The 23782-nt window shown below is 46.2% G+C and overlaps 2 protein-coding genes across 5 annotated transcripts in view; one reads left to right on the top strand and one right to left on the bottom strand.

Moving 5' to 3' along the window:
- The first annotated feature begins 4947 nt into the window (after positions 1 to 4947).
- LOC125152807 (cytoplasmic tRNA 2-thiolation protein 1) overlaps positions 4948 to 23782 on the top strand; it is a 51458-nt gene continuing 32623 nt past the window's right edge. Inside the window, exons 1-3 of one of the 4 annotated variants that reach the window (XM_047835246.1) lie at positions 4948 to 5199; positions 8599 to 8859; positions 10774 to 10887. Coding sequence is in view for 1 of the 4 variants with exons in the window: in XM_047835243.1 (XP_047691199.1) it covers positions 8710 to 8859 (150 nt within the window). In the remaining 3 variants the exon portion in view is untranslated. The remainder of the gene's footprint in view (positions 5200 to 8598; positions 8860 to 10773; positions 10888 to 23782) is intronic. The other 3 variants (XM_047835244.1, XM_047835245.1, XM_047835243.1) reach the window with 3 other exon arrangements.
- Positions 19434 to 23782, bottom strand: part of LOC125152808 (uncharacterized) — a 32542-nt gene continuing 28193 nt past the window's right edge. The window contains exon 3 of the mRNA XM_047835251.1: positions 19434 to 19461. Within this exon, the coding sequence (XP_047691207.1) occupies positions 19455 to 19461 (7 nt within the window). The 3' untranslated portion in view covers positions 19434 to 19454. The remainder of the gene's footprint in view (positions 19462 to 23782) is intronic.

Below are 23782 nucleotides of genomic sequence, written 5' to 3' on the forward strand. Positions count from 1 at the left end.
CACCCAGGCACACTGCCCCCCCCCCAATAGACTATTTTTTAGAACAGTTTTCATTTTACAGAAAATTGAGCAGATGGTACAGAGAGTTCCCATATATACCCACTTCTCATCACGGTCTCCCCTATTATTAACATCTTGCATTAGCATAATACATTTATTACAATTAAGGACTCAATATTGATACATCATTATCAACTAAAGTCCATAGTTCAAACTAAGGTTCTGTTAGTGTATTGTACAGTCTAATGGGTTTGGAAAAAAGCATATTATCATGTATCCACCATTACCTGATCTTACATACATGTTATCATATATGCATGACATATACTCATCATATATAACATGCAAATATATTTGTGTATAATAAATACATTTTGTATAGTGTATTTATATATAGTACCCAGGTTTTAATGAGTTTCGATAAATGTATTCACCACCCCCCCCAATCAAGATGTAGAATATTTTCATCACTACACACATTTCCATCATACTGTTCCCTCCCTGAGGCAGCCTTTACTGATTTCTATTGCCATAGCTTAGTTTGGGTCACACTAGGACTTCATAAGATGGAATCATATTGTAGACTCTTACATCTAGCTTCTTGTGATGCCTGCATGCTATCGTATACATCAGTGGATCACTTGTTTTATTGCTGAGTAGTATCTCAGGAGCAGGGAACCCAGAATCTGCTGCTTCCTATGTCTGCCCTCAAGTTCTAGAGAACAGTTCCAGGAGCTTCTGCATACCTTGTATGGTCCATCCTGCTCCTCTGGGGCCTCAGCAGGCATGTCCTCTGGGCTTTATCTCTCAGTCTCTCTTGCTGACAACTCCACTTCCCCCAGGCCGGGTGAGCATCTGATGGCTCCCATCAGAGCTGCTGGGAAGAGTCTGGCTGGGGTGTGAAGAGACCTGCAGCCTTGGTGATGTGGTCTGACCTGGGGGTTCTGCAGAGACACCAAAAAGTCCTGGAGAGGCAACACCCACATGGTCTCCACGTAAAATTTCCGGGCACCCTCAGGTAAAGGTCATTGTGCTAGACAGTGAGAGTAGTCAAGGCTCAAACTCAGAAAAATCAAACTCTACTACTAAGAAAAAGAAAGAAAAAAGAAAGAAAATACCAGGAGATTTGGACTAAGCTTAATGAAATTTATGATGACGACGAGTGTTGTGATGTAGTAACTCAGGCTAAGGAGGCAGCTCAATGAGACAACAATCAAGAGGGGCCTCCTGGAGGAAGAGGGACTTAAGCAGAGTAAGATGGACAAGTAGAAGTGTACATCTGATGATTTTGGAGTAGAAAAGCATGCTAGGAAGAAGGAAGAGCAGAGCAAAGACAACTGTGGATCGAAATGGCCTTGGATTTTCAGGTTGTGGAAATTAATCCTGTAAGGCAAGAGGGAAGGAGTGTGTGTGGAAATCTGGAGGGCAGAGGTGAAAAGAGGAAAACTTGGCAGGATATAAATATAAGCATAAATATAAATATGTGAAATATGTGTGTTTATACACACATACATTGTGTATTATATATACGTTATATATAATCTCAGAGTTGGGAATGACAGCATTAGAAGTTGACTTATAAACTAAACTACAGGGGTACCTGGGGGGCTCAGTCAGTTAAGCATTCAATTCTTGATTTCAGCTCAGGTCACGATCTCACAGTTAGTGGGTTTGAGCCCCACCTCGGGCTCTGTGCTGACAGCTCAGAGCATGGAACCTGCTTCGGATTCTGTGTCTCCCTCTCTCTCTGCCCCTCGCCTGCTCACACTCTGTCTCAATCTCTCAAAAATAAATATACATTTAAAAAAATTCAACAAGTCTTTCTTGGAGGCCTCCTGGCTTGCTCAGTTGGTGGAGCGTGCAACTCTTGATCTTGGGGTTGTGAGGTCTAGCACCATGTTGGGTGTAGAGATTACTTAAAAATAAAATCCTTAACTTTTTTTTCCTTGGGCACATCATAGGAACCTAATATTTGTTGAATGAATGAAATAGAATATTTTTCTCCAGTGACAGCTCATTCTTATTATGTAAAATCACTGTTTCAAACATTTTGAATATGATCATTGTAGAGGCTGCTTTTAGGCAACAACAATGGAATAGAGAAAGGGCCCACAGAGACCAACAGAGCATCAACTGAAAACAACCAGGCCCATCAGGCTGATGGGGTTTGGCAGTGGTGGTGGGGGTCCGGAGCTGATGGCCAAGAAAGAATTCTTGAGACGTCCTTGGTGCAAAAAGGTGACTTATTAAAGGACAGAACCCTTGGGCAGAAAGAGCCACACTGGGATTGTGAAGAGTGACTGATTATATACTATGGAATTGGGGGAGGGAAGACAAAAGGGAGGACTCCAGGACTTTCATGTGCTAAAGAGGACTCCTAAGATAAGGGAGGCCTTGCTATTGTTAAGCTAAGGTTGTTTTCCCTCCTGTAGGACATTAACTTTTGGACAGTAGGGGGTTCCTGGAGAAATGTTCTACTCTGTATTTGCCTCAAGTATTTGTCAATGGGCTGTAGGTTATGAGGAAATCTAATTTTACCTCCCATTTCCTTCTTGCCTTTGTTCCCCACATCACTATGGAGAGGAGGGTGATGTTAGGGCTCCAGGGAACTGAGTCTATGGGTTTCTGGAAGATTGCCTTTTTCTTGTAATTTACTAAGACATAGGTAAACTGATGGAGACTCCTGTCCTGCATGACTGTGCTCTCTGTCAGTTAACCATTCATTTCCCCCTTTCCTTTGTTCTTGGGCAGCTGGGAGTCCCTGAGGGATATCACACATATCCCACCTGGCAGGGTGTTTGTGGGGTGAAGGCTTGCCTTCTGCTCCCACATCAAGGTGACCCACCTCAAAATATCCATAGGCCCTAACTAATCAACGGGTTACTTACAACCAGGCACAGTTACCAAATACCAAAAGGGGTTTCCCCCTTAAAATTCGTTTTTAATGTTTATTATTTTTGAGAGAGAGAGAGAGAGACAGACAGAGAGCAAGCAGGGGAGGGGCAGAGAGAGAGAGGGAGACACAGAATCGGAAGCAGGCTCCAGGCTCTGAGCTGCCAGCACAGAGTCCGACGCGGGGCTCGAACTCCCTGACCACGAGATCGTGACCCGGCTGAAGTCGGACGCTTAACCGACTGCGCCACCCAGGCGCCCCTAATGTTTATTATTTTTGAGAGAGAGAGAGACAGAGAGCAAGCAGGGGAGGGGCAGAGAGAGAGAGGGAGACACAGAATCGGAAGCAGGCTCCAGGCTCTGAGCTGCCAGCACAGAGCCTGACGCAGGGCTCCAACTCACAGACCGCTAGATCATGACCTGAGCCTCTCAATCGACTGAGCCACCCAGACACCCCAAGGGTCTTACACCTTTAAATACAGCCCCCACCCACTACCTCCCTGCAGACAGTGTCTCCCTCACTGTCTTTCCCCAGTCCCCTTCTGGTGTATTCATTAAACTTCTATTTCCTTGTTCTGCCTTGGGTGGATTCTTTCACTACCCATGCCGCCACCGGCTCTCACACAAATCGGGCTAGGTACCCCGCCAAAAGCACAACTTTATGAAACAAGAAACTGAAGAACAGAGGGGTTAACTAACTTGCCCAAATCTGAACAGCTGGCTTCAAACCCAGGGAGTCCAGCTCCAGAACCTTTGTACTGAATTATTATACATACTGCAGTAAATGATGTGGAAATGTTGGGGTTTGGAGCTGATCACCAAGAATTCTTGAGATGTCTTTGGGGCACAAAAGGGTTTTTATATTAAAGCACGGGGACAGGACCCAAGGGCAGAAAGAGCTGCGTTGGGGTTGTGAGGAGTGACTGATTACATACTTGGGAATTGGGAGAAGTAAAGATTGGGGGAAGTTTCCAAAAGGATTTTCATATGCTAAAGAAGATGTGAGGGATCCCGGAAGTCTTAGCTACCCGCAAGCTAAGATTGTTTTTCCCTCTAGCAAAGCAGTAACATTAAAACAGTCGGGAGTTCCTAGAGGAACATCCTACTCACCTGTCTCAAGTATCTGTCAATGGGCTGCAGGTTATAAGGAAATTTAATTTTATCTACTTTTCCTCCTGCCTTTGTTCCCCACAACAGCAAATGCCTACAGAACTTTGTAAATAAATAGACAATGGGGACTGAGAAACAGAAAGAGGAATTACTTCTGAACACTAGGTCTGGCTTTGTCTCTCTTTCTGTCTCTACCATTTTCTTACCACAGCTGCAGCGCACTGGGGAATGGCTCCTCTCTATCAGTCCTGAAGGGCCAGTCCCTGTGTTTGGTCTCTGTGATTGTCAGCAACTCCTGCCAGACTAAGCTGGACCCTTGAGAAGCAAGCCCCCAGCCTACCCAGTCCTCAGAGCCTGGGGTCCCAGCTGCCTCCAGGGGAATCTGGTGATGGATGGAGAGTTTGAGTGCCAGACTCAACACCCTCTGGGATCCCATTTGCCTCTCACCATTAGCATCTCTGTTGCAGGGTGAGTTGTGGTAGGGAAGAGGGAGCAGAACACCTGGATTTTGAGCAGTTATTTATTTTTCATTTTTTAAAGCTTTCTTTAAAATTGTTTATTTCTTAAGATTTTATTTTTAAGTAAACTCTACACCCATTGTGGGACTCCAACTCACAACCCAGAGATCAAGAGTCGCATGCTCCAACTGAGCCAGCCAGGCACCTCCTGAGTGTGGAGTTTTAAATCAGTGTGAAAATACAAAGAAAAGGTATTTTTCCGGATATACAATGCCAGTTTCTCCTAGAAATACATATACAAACAAGTAAGTAATACATCTGCCAAGGTGGGATGGATCCTAAGACTTGGTGAGGTTGCAAACGCCCTCCCTGGCTGTACGGAATGGAAGTCTTTGGAAAATGGCGGCCTCCGGTATCATAATCCTCATGGACGCGGCCATGTCCTTCCCTTGACAACCGCTGTAAGAAGATGGCCCGCCGAATAGACTGTAGTACGCCATGATAACTACTGGCAGGGCGTGGCCTCACGGCTTCTACTAAGCCTGCGCACCATTCAATCGCCGGCGCGCCAAGAAACGCCCACGGGAATCGAACCCAGGCCGGAAGTGGGCCAGCGCGGCCATTTCGCTAAGGTTGTTAACTGGGTCTAACCTGTCCGTCGCCTGCGTGGGACGCTGCGGTGATTTAGGATGTCAGCAGTGGACGTCCTGTGGGGCCAATGAGGGGAACTCGGCTTGCGGTGAGTGTGACGGGCTCGGGGGACGAGTGGCGAGGGTCTGCGAGTGATGGGGTCTTTAGTGACGGGAGCTGTGGGGTAGGCGGCGGCTGCTAATCTGAGTTGGGTGATTGGCTCGGTCATTGTCAGTCTTTGCGTGTTTTCCGTGTGTCTAAGTATTTGGAGGGAACTTAAATTCCAAGTGTGTTTTAATACCAACTTTTATACTGTTGGTCCTTGACAGTCGTTCATTTGAGGACGGCGAACTGGCTTCTTGGACGGGCCTCAGGTGGCACTGGGGACGCTGGGGGAGTGACTCCCTGGAGGCAGTGATTGATGCAGGGGCAAGCGGCTTCAGGGATTGGGGGACTTGGAGGGTCCCATTGTAACATCGGGGACCAGTGTACTTGGGGACCTATAGAAATCAGTAGAGTGGGGCGCTGAGGGTAGCTTATGGGAGCCCATCGACTGGAGGCCTAGGGAATCTGTTATGGGGGTTTCCACGGTCTCTCCTTAGGTCCTTGTGGACGTGATAAGGGTCAGAAATTGGCAGTGGAACAGATGGATGAGGATCTCCTATTGGGATGCATTAATTGGAAGCCGGTGTTGGGGATTATTCCGGGTTCTGTGCAACTCAGTGCCTGGGAGAGAGACCTTTCTTGGCAGCCTGTGGAGCCTGGCTGTGACCGTGTTGTGTCGGGGGAGGCATTAGGCGACCTTCTGGCCATCCTGTGGTTCACTCTTCGGGGATTTCTGGAGGTCCTTGCTGTCATGACTGCATTTGGGTGCAGCGTTGGAAGGCAATTTATTATGTATTGTCAAGACATGGTAGGTGATCGGGGTCCTGATGCATGTCTGCAGGTTTTGGGGTGAAGGTAGGGGTTAAGTGCAGTAAACTTACTTTATTTTGGGAGGGAGAGGTAGAGAGCAAGCAGGGGAGGGGCGGAGAGAGAATCCCAAGCAGGCTCTGCTCGGTCAGTGTGTAGCCGGATGCTGGGCTCGAACGCAAAAACATTGAGATCATGACCTGAACTGAAACCCAAGAGTCAGGCGCTTAACCGCCTGAGCCACGCAGGCGCCCCATAAGTACAGTAAATTTAAGTTTTATCTTTGTTAGAAAAGTCCGGGCTGTCTAGGGTGTTATGGATGGGCACGGAAATGTCCAGAAGCTTAGACACACCAGCGTGGCCGGCTCAAAGCCTCAGCTCTCTGAAGGCAACGGGAGATAGAGATGGATGGTGTTTATGGAAGCTGACCGGGTAGGGGACCACGTGGGATAGAGGCAGCTGTGTGCAATTTAGGAGACACAAGAGAGGGGCACCTGGGGCGCTCAGTCGGTTAAGCATCTGACTTCGGCTCGGGTCATTATCTCACGGTTGGTGAGTTTGGGCCCCGAGTCGGGCTCTGTGCTGACAGCTCGGAGCCTGGAGCCTGCTTCGGATTCTGTGTCTTCCTCTCTCTCTCTCTGCCCCCTTCCCCGCCCACTCTCTGCCTCCCTCTCTCTCTCTCAAATATAAATAAACATTGAAAAATATACGTTAAAAAAAAAAAGGAGGCGGAGGAAAGTCTGGTTCTCTTTCCTTCCTTCTGCGGACTGAGTGACCGCAAGGCAAATTGTGTAACGGCACTCAGCTTCAGTTTCCTCATCCACAAAATGGGTATAATCGTGATGGTAATGTTTAGTTGACAGGGTTACGTGCAAATAGAACCAGGTACCTGATAACCTTACTTAATTTGCTGATTTTTATCCAGCGTTCACCGCATGCCGCGCAGGTGCTGGAGGCGTCGTAAGCCTCATCAGCATGTACCAGTTTCCCGTCGCCTGTGATGAAAACTTGCATTTCCATTTTGGAAGCTGCAGTTAAAGTAACATCTTCATATTCTCACAGCTAAAAGGTGGCAGAGCTACAATTCACCCGTCCTCTAGAGCAAACTCTTACTGTGATTAGGATCTTGGGGCGCCTGGGTGGCTCAGTCGGTTAAGCGTCCGACTTCGGCTCAGGTCATGATCTCGCGGTCCGTGAGTTCGAGCCCCGCGTCGGGCTCTGTGCTGACAGCTCAGAGCCTGGAGCCTGCTTCAGATTCTGTGTCTCCCTCTCTCTCTGACCCTCCCCCCATTCATGCTCTGTCTCTCTCTGTCTCAAAAATAAACGTTAAAAAAAATAATAACTGGGATCTTCTGAGCTTTTATTCCATAGCAGTGTGGTTTTGGAGTGGTGGTGGGGGTTCAGAGCTGACGGCCAAGAAATCTTCAGGGGTGCCTGTGTGGCTCATTTGGTTGAGCGTCTGACTTCGGCTCAGGTCATGGTCTCGCGGTTTCTGGATTCGAACCCCGCGTCGGGCTCAGTGCTGACAGCTCAGAGCCTGCAGCCTGCTGCGGATTCTGTGTCTCCCTCTTTCTCTGTCTCTGCCCCTCCCCCGCTGGTGCACGCACGCACGTGTTCTCTCTCTCTCTCTCTCTCTCTCTCAAAAATAAACATTAAAAAAAAAATCTTGAGACAGATGTCTTTGATACACAATGGTGATTTTATTAAAGCATGGGAACAGGACCCCTGGGCAGAAAGAGCCGCACTGGGGCTGTGACAGGTGACTAGTTATATACTATGGAGTTGGGGGAGGGAAAGGCAAAAGGGAGGTTTCCAAAAACGATTTTCATGTGCTAAAGAAAAGAAGACTCATAAGATACTAGAAGCCTAGCTGTTGTTAAGCTAAAGTTGTTTTTTCTCTAGCAAAGCATTAACATTAAGACTGTAGGGAGTTCTGGGAGGAATGTTTCACTCTGGCCTCCATGCACTGCAGGTTATAAGGAAATTTCATCTTATTTACCGTTTCCTTCTTGCCTTTGTTCCCCACATCTTTATGCAGGGGAGGGTGATGTTAAGGCTCCAGGAGACTGAGTCTGGGTTTCTGGAGGTTAGGCTATTGATAAGATTGTCTTTTTCTTGTAATTTACCAAGACTTATGTAAACCCACGGGATTCCTGTCCTGCTTGACTGTGACCTCGGTCAGTTAACCAGGTCAGTTAACCATTCGTTTTCCCTTTTCCTTTGTTCTTGGGCAGCCATGAGTACCTGAGGGATATCACATGTATCCCACCTGGTGGGGGTGGGGGTTGCGGATGTCGGCTTGCCTTATGATCGATCACACATCAATAGTATCTAGCATAGGGGCACCTGGGTGGCTCAGTCAGTTAAGTGTGGCTCAGGTCATGATCCCAGGGTCGTGGGATCGAGCCCCGCATCAGGCTCTGTGCTGACAGCTTGGAGCCTGCTTGGGATTCTGTTTCCCTCTCTTTCTCAAAATAAATAAATAAACATTAAAAAAAATATATGTCTAGCACAGTGGCCTTCCCCGAAGGACTCTCGAAAATCCTTGCATGGAGCAAATGTTCGATGAATGACTGTGTGGGTGTTCCCTTTCCAGGACTTCCCGGTGGCTCTGCAGAGCCCCCGGATCAGACCACACCAATGACGCTGCCGGTCTCCTTAGAAGCCCAGCCAGACTCTCCCCCGCAGCTCTGACTGAAGCCTCCAGATGCCCACCCAGCTTTGGGCTCCCAGGAAGAAAGGACTTGCCCACAAGAGAGACCGAGAAGTGAAGCCAAGAGGAGACATGACTGCTGGTGAGAATTTGCCCCAGAGGTCCCAGGCCCTGGGTTCAGAGGAGCAGGATGGACCATGCGAGGTAAGCAGGAGCCACTCCAGGGACAGTTTCCAGAAATTGAGGGCAGATACAGAAAGCAGCAGATTCTGGACTTTGTGTCACTCAGACCATGTGCATCCGCCTGCTGAGAGCGGGCCGCGGGGGCTGATGTCCCCTCGTTCACAGGCCATCTGTATTGTAGAGGAAACCAAACCGGGCTGATGGAGGGGAGGCTTGGCCCTGGGGCAGAGGAAGAGGAAAAGGTAGCTCCTGATGCAGGTGAGAAGCCCCAGCCACTGGCAGGGAAATGCGAAACTTCATCCACCACTGGGTGTGTCTGCATGTTCTCAGCCTCTTGCCCCCTACCTGACTTCTCTTTACCTGCTGGCAGGGGTTTGCTTGGTTTCCTGTCTCCGCACAGGTTACAGGAACATAGGATACTAGAGCGAGAACTGCCTTTTAAGGACACGTGTGGGTTTTCCTGTTTTCAAGATGAATAAAAATGCCAGAGAATAGTGTTTCTAAGTTGCCCCAGATATTAATATTTAATATATGGAAATAAGAAAGAAAGATTGTTGGGTATACTCAAGACTTCCTAAATTACAAGTTAGTCTGTGTATTTAAGGACATTGTGTGTGTGTTTTTTTTTTTTTAATTTTTTTTTTTTTTTAACGTTTATTTATTTTTGAGACAGAGCATGAACGGGGGAGGGTCAGAGAGAGAGAGACACAGAATCCGAAACAGGCTCCCGGCTCTGAGCTGTCAGCACAGAGCCCGACGCGGGGCTCGAGCTCACAGGCTGTGAGATCATAACCTGAGCTGAAGTCGGCTGCTTAACCGACTGAGCCACCCAGGCGCCCCAATGTTTATTTATTTTTGAGAGAGAGAAAGATAGTGTGAGCAGGGGAGGAGCAGAGAGAGAGGGAGACACAGAATCCGAAACAGGCTCCAGGCTCTGAGCTGTCAGCACAGAGCCCGACGCAGGGCTCGAACTCACGGACCGCGAGATCATGACCTGAGCCAAAGTCAGCCGCTTAACCGACTGAGCCACCCAGGCGCCCCAAGACATTGTGTGTTTTAAAACAGTAATGGGTGGCCATAATAATAAACTGTGTGTCACTGCCTTGTGACAGGTTTATAATCAGTTACAGAGAGATGTCCTGTTTTTTAAGTATAGTAAATGCATGGGTTATTACCACTGTGAACCAACATACTGTGAGAAGATTATATATTTCAATTATGTTTAAAATCCACTCCACCTGACAAACATTTGATAATAGAAAACATCGAAGAACATTAAAACTATTAAAAATAAATGCCGAGTAAAAATCATTTAAAAATTAAAAGATATTGCCGCAGATATTTAAAAGTCATTCTTTTTTTTAAAAATGTTTATTTTTTGGGGTGCCTGGGTGGCTCTGTCGGTTAAATGTCTGACTTCGACTGAGGTCATGATATCGGGGTTCGAGGGTTTGAGCCCCTCATCGGGCTCTGTGCTGACAGCTCAGAGCCTGGAGCCTGCTTCTGATTCTTTGGCTCTCTCTCTGCTCTCTCCCTGCCCCTCCTGTTTGCACTGTTTCTCTCTCAAATACATAAATAAAAACTTAAAACGTTTATTTCTTTTTGAGAGTGAGAGCGTGAGCAGGGAAGGGGCAGAGAGAGGAAGACAGAGAATCCCAAGCAGGCTCTGCACTGTCCACACAGAGCCTGATGTGGGGCTTGAACTCCCAAACCGTGAAGTCATGACCTGAAATCAGGAGTCAGACGCTTAACCTACTGAGCCACCCAGGTGCCCCCTAAAAGGCATGCCAAAAATGAAAAGGTAAAACACCCAAATTTCACCCAGAACTGTCCAAGATCTTTGTTGTGTGACTGTTAGTTTGCTCGGGCTGCCGTCACGAAGTGCTACAGCCTGGGTGGCATAAACAACAGAAATGTATTTTCTCATGATTCCAGGGGCTGGAAATGCAAAGTCAAGACGTCAGCAGGGTTCTTCCTTCTGAGGCCTCTCTCCCTGGCTTGTAGATGGATGGCTTCTGACTGTCCTCGTGTGATCTGCCCTCTGTGGGGGTCTGTGTCTCATTTCCTTTCCTTTTTTTTTTTTCTTTTTTTCTTTTTTTCCCTTAATGTTTACTTATTTATTTTGAGAGAGGGAGAGAGGATCCAAAGCAGGCTCCTCACTGGGGAGCAGCTCGATTTCATGAACTGAGATCGAGACCTGAGCTGAAATCAAGTCAGCTGCTAAACTAGCGGCTTAACCAGCTGAGCCACCCAGGTGCCCCTTAATCTTTTATCAGGACCCCCAGTCATACAGGATCAGAGCCCACTCTACTGACCTCATTTTAACTTGGTTACCTCTTTTATTTATTTTTTTTGAATGTTTCTTTATTTTTGAGAGAGAGGTAGAGACAATGCGAGTGGAGGAGGGTGGGGCAGAGAGAGAGAGAGACACACACACATACACAGAATCCGTAGCAGGTTCCAAGCTCTGAACCCACAAACCACGAGATCATGACCTGAGCCAAAGTCAGACAGACAGACAACCAACTGAGACACCCACGCTTTTATTATTTTTTTATTTTTTTATTTTTTACCTTTTTTATTTATTTTTGAGACAGAGAGAGACAGAGCATGAACGGGGGAGGGGCAGAGAGAGAGGGAGACACAGAACCTGAAACAGGCTCCAGGCTCTGAGCCATCAGCCCAGAGCCAGACGCGGGGCTCGAACCCACGGACCGTGAGATCGTGACCTGAGCTGAAGTCGGACGCTTAACCGACTGAGCCACCCAGGCGCCCCTTGAGACACCCAGGCTTTTAAAAGACCATGTCTCCATGGTACTGGGGGTTAGGACTTGGCCATAAGAATTTTCTTGGGTGCGGGGAGCTTGGAGGGGAGACACAGTTAAGCCCATAAACGGTGACAAACAGTACATCGTAGGTAAATGCCTTTCCTTTTGCCTTGATATGTGTTGAATTGTTAAGAGCAGGATTGAAAGCGTGTTCAAGTGGGTGTTATGACACATGTTACCTCATATCGGCTCATTTCCTTTTAGATGATGAAAATAATTTTGCCGGCTTGCCCTGGTTTTCGTTTTGCCGTTTCAGTAGATCCTCCCGTTGCTAATTCAGATTTTCACTCAGCTTCTCTGTTCGTCTTAGGCTATTTGCCACCAACATTTCGCATAGTCTTTTCATCGTGGTCTTCCCTCGGCTTCTGCCAATATTGTGTTGTTGTTCTCTACTTTTTAAGCCTGTTAATCTGATCAAAAATAAATAGATGCCACGGCTGCTTTAATTTGTATTTTTTACGTTGTCGTTGCTTTATTGGTCTTTTTAAATTGGAGTGTAGTGACACAATGTTACGTTGGTAACAAGCGTACAACATATTAAATTGACAAGTGCTATCATCTGTCACCACAAGTGTTTGCTACGCTGTATCTTTTATCCTTGAGACTCACTGGTTCCGTAGCTGGAAGCCTGTACTCCCCACTCCCCACCTTTGCCCATCTCCCCATCCTCCTCCCCTTCGGCAACCACTGGTTCTCTGTGTTTATGGGTCTGTTTCTGCTTTGCTTGTTCAACCGTTTTGTTTTTTAGATTCCACATACAGGTAAAATCATACGGTATTCGTTTCTGACTGATTTCACTTAGCACAAGACCCTCCTGGTCTATTCACGGTAAATACACACACGTATGTCTAACGTTTATACGCACCCCACATCTTCTTTATCCGTTCACCTGTTGATAGATACTTAGGTTGCTTCCATATCTTGGCTGGTGTAAATAATGCTGCAATAAACATAGCTTACCTCTTAAAAGACTGTGTCTCCAAATACAGGCACACTCTGAGGTACTGGGGGTTAGGACTTCGACAAGTCCTAACCTTTTCAAGGCAGTGTTTCCATTTTCTTTGGGTAAATATCCAGTAGCGGAAATACTGGATTGTGTGGTATTTCTATTTTTAATTTTTAGGGGACCTTCATGCTGTTTTCCACAGTGGCTGCACCCATTTACATTTCCACCCACAGTGCGTGAAGGTCCTTTGGTCTCCACATCCTTGCCAACACTGTTACTGTCTTTTTGTTTTTTTGTTTTGTTTGTCTTTTTATATGAAAGATATTGTCAAATTGGTTTCTATACAACACCCAGTGCTCATCCCAACAGGTGCCCTCCTCAATGCCCATCGCCCACCCTCCCCCCCCCCCCATCAACCCTCAGTTTATTCTCAGTTTTTAAGAGTCTCTTATGGTTTGGCTCCCTCCCTCCCTAACTTTTTTTTTCTTCCCTTTCCCTCCCCCATGGGTTTCTGTTAAGTTTCTCAGGATCCACATAAGAGTGAAACCATATGGTATCTGTCTTTCTCTGTATGGCTTATTTCACTTAGCATCACACTCCAGTTCCATCCATGTTGCTACAAAGGGCCATATTTCGTTCTTTCTCATTGCCACGTAGTACTCCATTGTGTATATAAACCACAATTTCTTTATCTATTCATCAGTTGATGGACATTTAGGCTCTTTCCATGATTTGGCTATTGTTGAGAGTGCTGCTATAAACATTGGGGTACAAGTGCCCCTATGCATCAGCACTCCTGTATCCCTTGGGTAAATTCCTAGCAGTGCTATTGCTGGGTCATAGGGTAGGTCTATTTTTAATTTTCTGAGGAACCTCCACACTGTTTTCCAGAGTGGCTGCACCAGTTTGCATTCCTACCGACAGTGCAAGAGGGTTCCCGTTTCTCCACATCCTCACCACCATCTATAGTCTCCTGATTTGTTCATTTTAGCCACTCTGACCGGCATGAGGTTGTATCTCAGTGTAGTTTTGATTTGTATTTCCCTGATGAGGAGCAACGTTGAGCATCTTTTCATGTGCCTGTTGGTCATCTGGATGTCTTCTTTAGAGAGGTGTCTATTCATGTTTTCTGCCCATTTCTTCACTGGATTATTTGTTTTTCAGGTGTGGAGTTTGGTGAGTTCTTTATAAGTTTTGGATACTAGCCCTTTGTCTGATATGTCATTTGCAAATATCTTTTCCCATTCCGTTGGTTGCCTTTTAGTTTTGTTGATTGTTTCCTTTGCTGTGCAGAAGCTTTTTATCTTCATGAAGTCCCAGTAGTTCATTTTTACTTTTAATTCGCTTGCCTTTGGGGATGTGTCAAGTAAGAAATTGCTGTGGCTGAGGTCAGAGAGGTCTCTTCCTGGTTTCTCCTCTAGGATTTTGATGGTTTCCTGGCTCACATTCAGGTCCTTTATCCATTTGAGTTTATTTTTGTGAATGGTGTAAGAAAGTGGTCTAGTTTCATCCTTCTGCATGTTGCTGTCCAGTTCTCCCAGCACCATTTGTTAAAGAGACTGTCTTTTTTCCATTGGATATTCTTTGCTGCTTTGTCAAAGATTAGTTGGCCCTACTTTTGTGGGTCTAGTTCTGGGGTTTCTATTCTATTCCATTGGTCTATATGTCTGTTTTTGTGCCAATACCATGCTGTCTTGATGATTACAGCTTTGTAGTAGAGGCTGAAGTCAGGGATTGTGATGCCTCCCGCTTCGGTCTTCTTCTTCAAAATTACTTTGGCTATTCGGGGCCTTTTGTGGTTCCATACAAATGTTAGGATTGCTTGTTCTAGCTTCGAGAAGAATGCTGGTGCAGTTTTATTGGGATTGTATTGAATGTGTAGATAGCTTTGGCTAGTATTGACATTTTGACAATATTTATTCTTCCAACCCATGAGCACGGAATGCTTTTCCATTTTTTTGTATCTTCTTCAGTTTCTTTCATAAGTTTTCTATAGTTTTCAGCATACAGATCTTAGGTTAATTCCTAGGTATTTTATGATTCTTGGTGCAATTGTAGATGGGATCAGTTTCTTTGTCTTTCTGTTGCTTCATTATTAGTGTATAAGAATGTAACTGATTTCTGTACATTGATTTTGTATCCTGCGACTTTGCTGAATTCATGTATCAGTTCTAGCAGACTTATGGTGGAGTCTGTCGGGTTTTCCATGTATAATATCATGTCATCTGCAAAAAGTGAAAGCTTAACTTCATCTTTCCCGATTTTGATGCCTTTGATTTCCTTTTGTTGTCTGATTGCTGATGCCAGAACTTCCAGCACTATGTTAAACAACAGCGGTGAGAGTGGACATCCCTGTCGTGTTCCTGATCTCAGGGAGAAAGCTCTGAGTTTTTCTCCATTGAGGATGGTATTAGCTGAGGGCTTTTCATAAATGGCTTTTATGATGTTTAAGTATGTTCCTTTTATCCCGACTTTCTCGAGGGTTTTTATTAAGAAAGGATGCTGAATTTTGTCAAATGCTTTTTCTGCATCGATTGATGGGATCATATGGTTCTTATCTTTTCTTTTATTAATGTAATGTATCACATTGATTTGTGAATGTTGAACCAGCCTTGTAGCCCAGGAATGAATCCCACTTGATCATGGTGAATAATTCTTTTTATATGCTGTTGAACTCAATTTGCTAGTATCTTGTTGAGAATTTTTGCATCCATATTCATCAGGGATATTGGCCTGTAGTTCTCTTTTTTTGCTGGGTCTCCGGTTTGGGAATCAAAGTAATGCTGGTTTCATGGAATGAGTCTGGAAGTTTTCCTTCCCTTTCTATTTTTTGGAACAGCTTGAGAAGGATAGGTATTATCTCTGCTTTAAATGTCTGGTAGAATTCCCCAGGGAAACCATCTGGTGACAACCATCTCTTATTTGTGGGAGATTTTTGTTAACTGATTCAATTTCTTCGCTGGTTATGGGTCTGTTCAAGCTTTCTATTTCTTCCTGTTTGAGTTTTGGAAGTGTGTGGGTGCTTAGGAATTTGTCCATTTCTTCCAGGTTGTCCAGTTTGTTGGCATATAATTTTTCATAGTATTCCCTGATAATTGCTTGTATCTCTGAGGGATTGGTTGTCATACTTCCATTTTCATTCATGATTTTATCTATTTGGGTCCTCTCTCTCTTCTTTTTGAGAAGCCTGGCTAGAGGTTTATCAATTTTGTTTATTTTTTCAAAAAGCCAACTCTTGGTTTCATTGATCTGCTCTACACTTTTTTTAGATTCTATATTATTTATTTTTGCTCTGATCTTTATTATTTCTCTTCTGCTGGGTTTGGGGTGTCTTTGCTGTTCTGCTTCTATTTCCCTTAGGTGTGCTGTTAGATTTTGTATTTAGGATTTTTCTTGTTTCTTGAGATAGGCCTGGATTGCAATGTATTTTCCTCTCAGGACTGCCTTCACTGCATCCCAAAGGTTTGGATTGTTGTATTTTTATTTTCGTTTGTTTCCATGTATATTTTTAATTTCTTCTCTAATTGCCTGGTTGGCCCACTCATTCTTTAGTAGGGTGTTCTTTAACCTCCATATTTTTGGAGGTTTTCCAGACATTTTCCTGAAGTTGATTTGAAGTTTCATAGCATTGTGGTCTGAAAGTATGCATGGTACGATCTCAATTCTTTTATACTTATGAAAGGCTGTTTTGTGACCCAGTGTGTGATCTTGGAGAATGTCCCATGTGCACTCGAGAAGAAAGTATATTCTGTTGCTTTGGGATACAGAGTTCTAAATGTATCTGTCAAGTCCATCTGGTCCAATGTATCGTTCAGGGCCCTTGTTTCTGTATTGATCCTGTGTCTAGATGATCTATCCATTGTTGTTAGTGGGGTATTAAAGTCCCCTGCAATTACTACATTCTTATCAATAAGATTGCATATGTTTGTGATTGTTTTATATATTTGAAGGCTCCCGTATTCAGTGCATAGACCTTTGTTAGCTCTTCCTGATGGATAGACCCTGTAATTATTATATAATGCCCTTCTTCATCTCTTGTTACAGCCTTTCATTTAAAGTCTAGTTTGTCTGATATAAGTATGGGTACTCCGGCTTTCTTTTGACTTCCAGTAGCATGATAGATAGTTCTCCATCCTCTCACTTTCAATCTGAAGGTGTCCTCAGGTCTAAAATGAGTCTCTTGTAAACAGCAATTAGATGGGTCTTATTTTTTTTATCCATTCTGATACCCTGTGTCTTTTGGTTGGAGCATTTAGTCCATTTACAATTCAGTGTTATTATTGAAAGATAGGGGTTTAGAGTCATTGTGATGTCTGTAGGTTTCATGCTTGTAGTGATGTCTCTGGTCCTTTGTGGTCCTTGCAACATTTCACTCACAGAGTCCCCCTTAGGATCTCTTGTAGGGCTGGTTTAGTGGTGATGAATTCCTTCAGTTTTTGTTTGGGAAAACCTTTATTTTTCCTTGTATTCTGAATGACAGACTTGTTGGGTAAAGGATTCTCGGCTGATTTTTCGTGTTCATCACATTGAAGATTTCCTGCCATTCCTTTCTGGCCTGCCAAGTTTCAGTAGATAGGTCTGCCACTAGTCTTATGGGTCTCCCTTTATATGTTAGAGTACGTTTATCCCTAGCTGCTTTCAGAATTTTCTCTTTATCCTTGTATTTTTTCAGTTTCACTATATGTCATGCAGAAGATCGATTGAAATCACGTCTGAAGGGAGTTCTCTGCGCCTCTTGGATTTCAATGCCTTTTTCCTTCCCCAGATCAGGGAAGTTCTCAGCTATGATTTGTTCAAGTACACCTTCAGCCCCTTCTCTCTCTTCTTCTTCTGGAATTCCTATGATATGGATATTGTTCCATTTGATTGCATCACTTAGTTCTCTATTTCTCCCCTCATACTCCTGGATTTTTTAAATCTTTTTCTCAGCTTCCTCTTTTTCCATAATTTTGTCTTCTGATTCACCTATTCTCTCCTCTGCCTCTTCAATCCGTGCTATGGCCGCCTCCATTTTATTTTTCACCTCATTTATAGCATTGTTTAGCTCCTTGTGACTATTTCTTAGTCCCTTGATCTCTGTAGCAATAGATTCTCTGCTGTCCTCTATGCTTTTTTCAAGCCCAGTGACTAATTTTATGACTATTATTCTAAATTCTTGTTCCGTCGTATTGCTTAAATCGTTTTTGATCAATTCGTTAGCTGTTGCTACTTCCTGGAGTTTCTTTTGAGGAATTCTTCTGTTTCGTCATTTTGGGTAGTCCCTGTGGTGGTTCCAAACTGCAGGGCACTTCCCCTGTGCTGTGTGGAGTAACTTGTGTTGGTGGTCGTGGCTGCAGTGAGACCCGATGTCTGTCCCCAGCCCACCGCTGGGGCCACAGTCAGACTGGTGTGTACCTTATCTTCCCCTCTCCCAGGGGCAGGACTCACTGTGGAGTGGTGTGGCCCCTGTCTGGGCTACTTGCACACTGCCAGGCTTGTGGTGCTGCTTCGATGGGATCTGGCGTATTAGCCAGGGTGGATCCGCAAGGTGCACAGGGGTGGGAGGGGCAGGCTCAGCTCGCTTTGCCTTCGGTGGTCTGCTTCGGGAGGGAGGCAGACCTGTCGGAGGGATGGATCCCCAGAAGCACAGTGTTGGGTGTTTGCGTGGTGCAAGCAAGTTCGGTGAGGGGAACTGGTTCCCTTTGGGATTTCGGCCCTTTGGGAGAGGGAGATGGCGCTTGCCAGCACCTTTGTTCCCCGCCACGCGGGGCTCTGTCCTCCGGGGCTCAACAACTCTCCCTCCCAGTGTCCTCTTGCCCTCCCCGCTCTCCCCGCTCTCCCCGCTCTCCGAGAGCAGAGCTGTTGACTTTTAACATTCCAGATGTTAAGTCCCGCTGGCTGTCAGAACACACTTGGTCCGGCCCCTCCACTTTTGCAAGCCAGACTCAGGGGCTCTGCCTTGCCGGGCGGGCTGCCCCTCCACTGCCCCGGCTCCCTCCCGCCAGTCCGGGTAGCGCACTGCCTCTCCGCCCTTCCTACCCTCTTCCGTGGGCCTCTCCTCTACGCTTGGCTCCAGAGAGTCCATTCTGCTCGTCTTCTGGCGGTTTTGTGGGTTATTTAAGCAGATGTGGGTAGAATCTACGCGATCGGCAGGACGAGGTGAGCCCAGCGTCCTCCTACGCCGCCATCTTCCTGTTACTGTCTTCTTGATACTAGCCATCCTGACAGGTGTCAGGCATATTTTTTGGGTGTGAATTAACTTTTTTCTTGCCCTTTGATTTATAATTTATGTTTATATTGTATATTTTTGTTTGCCTTAGCCTCTGGTTTTCAAATATATTTTCTAATACTCATCACCCATATACGTACATTTCTGAGACATTTGGCACTTTTTCCTTTGCAGGTGGTTTTGGTTTTATTTGTACATAGAAAAGATTGTTTTGGTAGGCTTGTAAATAACAGCTGTCTTTGCAAGCACCGCTGTGTGGCAGATGATGGAAATTGTGTGACAGTCTAAGCTTCCTCTCGCTGGAAGGTCTGTCCTGTTCCACTTACCTCTCCTCCCAAAGACCAGCTGTTACATAGACTTACACAGTGTTCCAGCTTAAAAAAGCAAACAAACAGCTGTCAGCATTGTCTCTTCTCCTTAGAGGAAATGAACTTTTACCCTATTAACTATTTTGGTATTTACTTCCTGATCTTTTAATGACACTCTTACAAAGCTGTGTGATACTGAGATTTAGGAGAAACGAGGATATTTGGTCTTCATCCATGGTTCCTGGCTCACAGCCCCCCAGATCCTTGGAATTTTCCTGAGCCCTAAGCAGCAGGGGCATCTTCTGTCATAATATTTGGTCTTGTCTTCAGTTCCTGGCAAAAAAAACCAAACCCTTTAGAGCCATGACCCTGGTGTGTGTAAGCCCCTGTCCACCACTATTGGGTGTATACAAGTAAGGGGAATTTTGGAAATCCCCTAAGGATGGTGGTTGCCAAGGGAACCAGCCCTGTGATTGGAGGGTCGGGGCTTCCAGCCCCACCTCTTCACCTCCAGAGATGGGGGAGGGGCTGCAGGTGGAATCAGTGACTCAAGGCCAGTGATACACTCCAAGTCAATCACAGCTATGTAATAAAGCTTCCAGAAACACCCAAGAGGGTGGGGTTTGGGAGCTGCCAGGTGGGGTGGAGGTGCCCCGAGAGTGGCTCACTGGAGGGGAGCATGGGAGCCCTAGCCTCCTTCCCCCACACCCCCTGTCCAGGGCATGTCTTCACCTGGCTGTTAATTCATATCTTTTACTGTCTTTATAGTGAGTGATCCAATGGAGTAAATGGGTTTCCTTAATTCTTCGAGCTGCTCTAGCATGGTTTTTTGTTTTGCTTTTTTTTAATGTTTGCTTATTTTTTTTATTTTATTTTTTAAAAAAATTTTTTTTTTACGTTTATTTATTTTTGAGACAGAGAGAGACAGAGCATGAACGGGGGAGGGGCAGAGAGAGAGGGAGACACAGAATCGGAAGCAGGCTCCAGGCTGGGAGCCATCAGCCCAGAGCCCCGACGCGGGGCTCGAACTCACGGACTGCGAGATCGTGACCTGAGCTGAAGTCGGACGCTCAACCGACTGAGCCACCCAGGTGCCCCAATGTTTGCTTATTTTTGAGAGAGAGAGAAACAGCATGAAAAGGGGAGGGGTAGAGAGAGAGGGAGACACAGAATCCGAAGCAGCTTCCAGGCTCCAGGCTCCAAGCTGTCAGCACAGAGCCCGACGTGGGGCTTGAACTCACAAACCATGAGCTCATGACCTGAGCCAAAGTCGGACGCTTAACCCACTGAGCCACCCAGGCGCCCCTTCTCTAGCATGTTAATTGAGCCCAAGAAGGGGGTCATGGGAACCTCTAATTCCAGCCCCCCACCCACTTGCTGATCAAAAGCATGGGTGATAGCCGGGGCTTCCAGGAGAGTGCCCTCACCTGTGGGATCTGACGCCACCTCCAGGTAGATGGTGTCAGAATTGAGCTGTAGGCCACCCCACTGTAGGGATCCCGCCTGGTGGTGTGAGGGGATCCCCCTTCCTCCACCCATACAGTGGAACTTGGTCCAGAAAAAAAAAAAAAAGCACTACCTCAGAGTCTGCTCAGGTTGCCATTGAGCATCTTTATTTTATTTTTTTGATTAAAAAAAAGTTTAATGTTTATTTTTGAGAGAGAGTGGGAGTGGGGCGCGCGCGCGCACACACACACATGCGCACACACACACACACACACACACACTATCCAAAGCAGGCCCTAGGCTCCAGGCTGGGTGCCATCAGCACAAAGCCCAATGTGGGGCTCGAACCCATGAACCTGAGATCATGACCTGAGCTGAAGTCAGAGGCTTAACTGCCTGAGCCACCCAGGCGCCTGGCATCTTTTGTGTTCTTCCACCCTCAGCACTCACGTGCATGCCTTCATGCCTACTCTTCCTAGAGGTCAGCTTCTGCTCAGAGTAGTATGACCTGTTTCGTTTTGTTTGAAAGTTTGTTTATTTTTGAGAGAGACTCCCAGGCAGGCTCTGCACTGCAGCTCGGAGCCTGATGCAGGGCTCAAACTCATGAACTGTGACGCTCAACTGACTGAGCCACCCAGGTGCCCTCACAGTCCCCGTTGTAAAGGGAAATCGCTTCTCCTGTGTGGCTCCTTTACCCACACAGAACATGGCGCCTCTGACTCTCCTGGTCACCAAATGTGTGGAGATTTTTCCCCACAGCCACTCATTTCCCTGTGACACCAGCTGGGTGTCCTGCAGTTTGTCAGCAGAAACTCCTGGGATGCCACGATTTGGTCACAGGCAAGGGGAAGCTTTGCTGCCACGATTTGCAGACTGGGGAGATCACAGCCTTCGGCTGTGAACGGAAAGCCCACTCCAGAGGGGAAGGTTTAGGCTTAAATAGGCAAAACCCGCAAGTTTGTCCCCTTGTCGAGGGTGGTCAGACCCCAGACTTCAACCTCAGGAGCAGACAACAAGCAGGACCCAGCCCTCCGTTTCCGGCAGTGGCTCCAGGGTGTGGTGGCTGAGGAGGAGCACGATACCGTGTGTCTTCCCGTGAATTTTGCTGAATTTTGTGCGGGCCCATTGCCACAGGCCGTGCTTTTATTCTTCAGGGTCATCTGGCCTGGTGAAAATTTCTGTTTTCTCTCCCTTGCCATGAGGGAACCCATCTTGTCAGTTAGCTGTTGCTCTGATTATTGGGGTCTTTTGTTCTCAACGTTAAAAAAAATTTTTTTTCTTGGGGCACCTGGGTGGCTCAGTCGGTTGAGTGTCTGACTTCGGCTCAGGTCATGATCTCTCAGTTCATGAGTTCAAGCCCCAGGTCGGGCTCCGTACTGACAGCTCAGAGCCTGGAGCTTGCTTCAGATTCTGTGTCTCCCTCTCTCTCTGCCTGTTCCCCACTCATGCTCTGTCTCTGTCTCTCAAAAATGAATAAACATTTAAAAAATTTCTTTTTTTCTTTAAGTGTATTTATTTTGAGAGAGAGAGCAAGCATGAGTAAGAGGGGGGGGCGGAGAGAGGCAGAGAGAGAATCCTAAGCAGGCTCTGTGCTGTGAGCACAGAGCCTGGCGTGGGGCTCAAACTCATGAATTGTGAGATCGTGACCTGAGTAGAAATCAAGAGTCAGACGCTTAATCAACTGAGCCACCCAGGTGCCCCTTTTGTTATCAAATTGAACTCCATTCTGGCACTGTCTAACCATAGATAGGGTCAGATCCCACAGGGTAAGGGCTCACCCTACAAGGCAGCCCCTCTCCCCCAACTTCAAATGCCAACCAAAACTCCAATGGCCTTCGGAGGTTCCTAGGATCCCCGCCTTGGGTTTAGTTAATTTTCAGGAGTAGCCCCCAGAATTCAGAAAACCATTACTACGATACCCGTTTGCTGCAAAGGATATTAACTAATAAGAATCAACAGCCAGATGAAGAGATCCATCAGGTGAGATTCCAAAGGAGCTTCTGTCCCCAGTCAGAGGCCCCGAAGGGTGCCCTGGGGACTGGATCTGGTTCCACAGTCGGGAAGCTGTCCAGACCCCGCCCTTGTGGGTGTTTATGGAGGCTTCATGACGCAGGCAGGGCGCACGAAATCATCGGTGATTGGCCATTGTCCACCTCCAGCCCTTCTCCCCTCCCTAGAGGTTGGGGGTCAGTTCTAACCCTCCAGTCACTGCTCTGGTTCCCCTGGCAACCAGCCCCCCATTCCTAAAACTCACCTCATCAACATAGTAAGAGACACCTTTATCACTCTTCCTCACTTAAGAAATTTCAAGGGTTTGGGGCACATGGGTGGCTCAGTCACTTGAGTATCAAATTTTTGCTCAGGTCATGATCTCACAGCTCATGGGTTCGAGCCCTGCATCGGGCTTTGTGCTGACAGCTCAGACCCTGGAGCCTCCTTCAGATTCTGTGTCTCCCTGTCTCCTTGCCCTGCCCCTGCTTGCACTCTCTCTATCAAAAATAAAATCAACATTAAAAAAAGTTAAAAAGTTTTCAAGGTTCTTTTGTTTGTTTGTTTTAATTTACATCCAAATTAGTTAGCATATAGTGCAACAATGATTTCAGGAGTAGATTCCTTACTGCCCCTTACCCATTTAGCCTCCCACAACCCCTCCCGTAACCCTCAGTTTGTTCTCCATATTTATGAGTCTCTTCTGTTTTGTCCCCCTCCCTGTTTTTATATTTTTGCTTCCCTTCCCTTCATCTGTTCTGTCTTAAATTCCCCATATGAGTGAAGTCATATTTGTCTTTCTCTAATTTCGCTTAGCATAATACCCTCCAGTTCCATCCATGTAGTTGCAAATGGCAAGATTTCATTCTTTTTGATTGCCGAGTAATGCTCCATTGTATATATAGACCACATCTTCTTTATCCGTTCATCCATTGATGGACATTTGGGCTCTTTCCATACTTTGGCTATTGTTGATAGTGCTGCTATAAACATGGGGTACATGTGTCCCTTCGAAACAGCACACCTGTATCCCATGGATAAATGCCTAGTAGTGCAATTGCTGGGTCGTAGGGTAGTTCTATTTTTAATTTTTTGAGGAACCTCCATACTGTTTTCCTGAGTGGCTGCACTAGTTTGCATTCTCACCAGCAGTGCAAAAGAGGTCCTCTTTCTCCCCGTCCTTGCCAACATCTGTTGTTGCCTGAGTTGTTAATGTTAG

The sequence above is a fragment of the Prionailurus viverrinus genome, chromosome E2 (assembly GCF_022837055.1).
Source record: "Prionailurus viverrinus isolate Anna chromosome E2, UM_Priviv_1.0, whole genome shotgun sequence".
Lineage (NCBI taxonomy): Eukaryota > Metazoa > Chordata > Mammalia > Carnivora > Felidae > Prionailurus > Prionailurus viverrinus.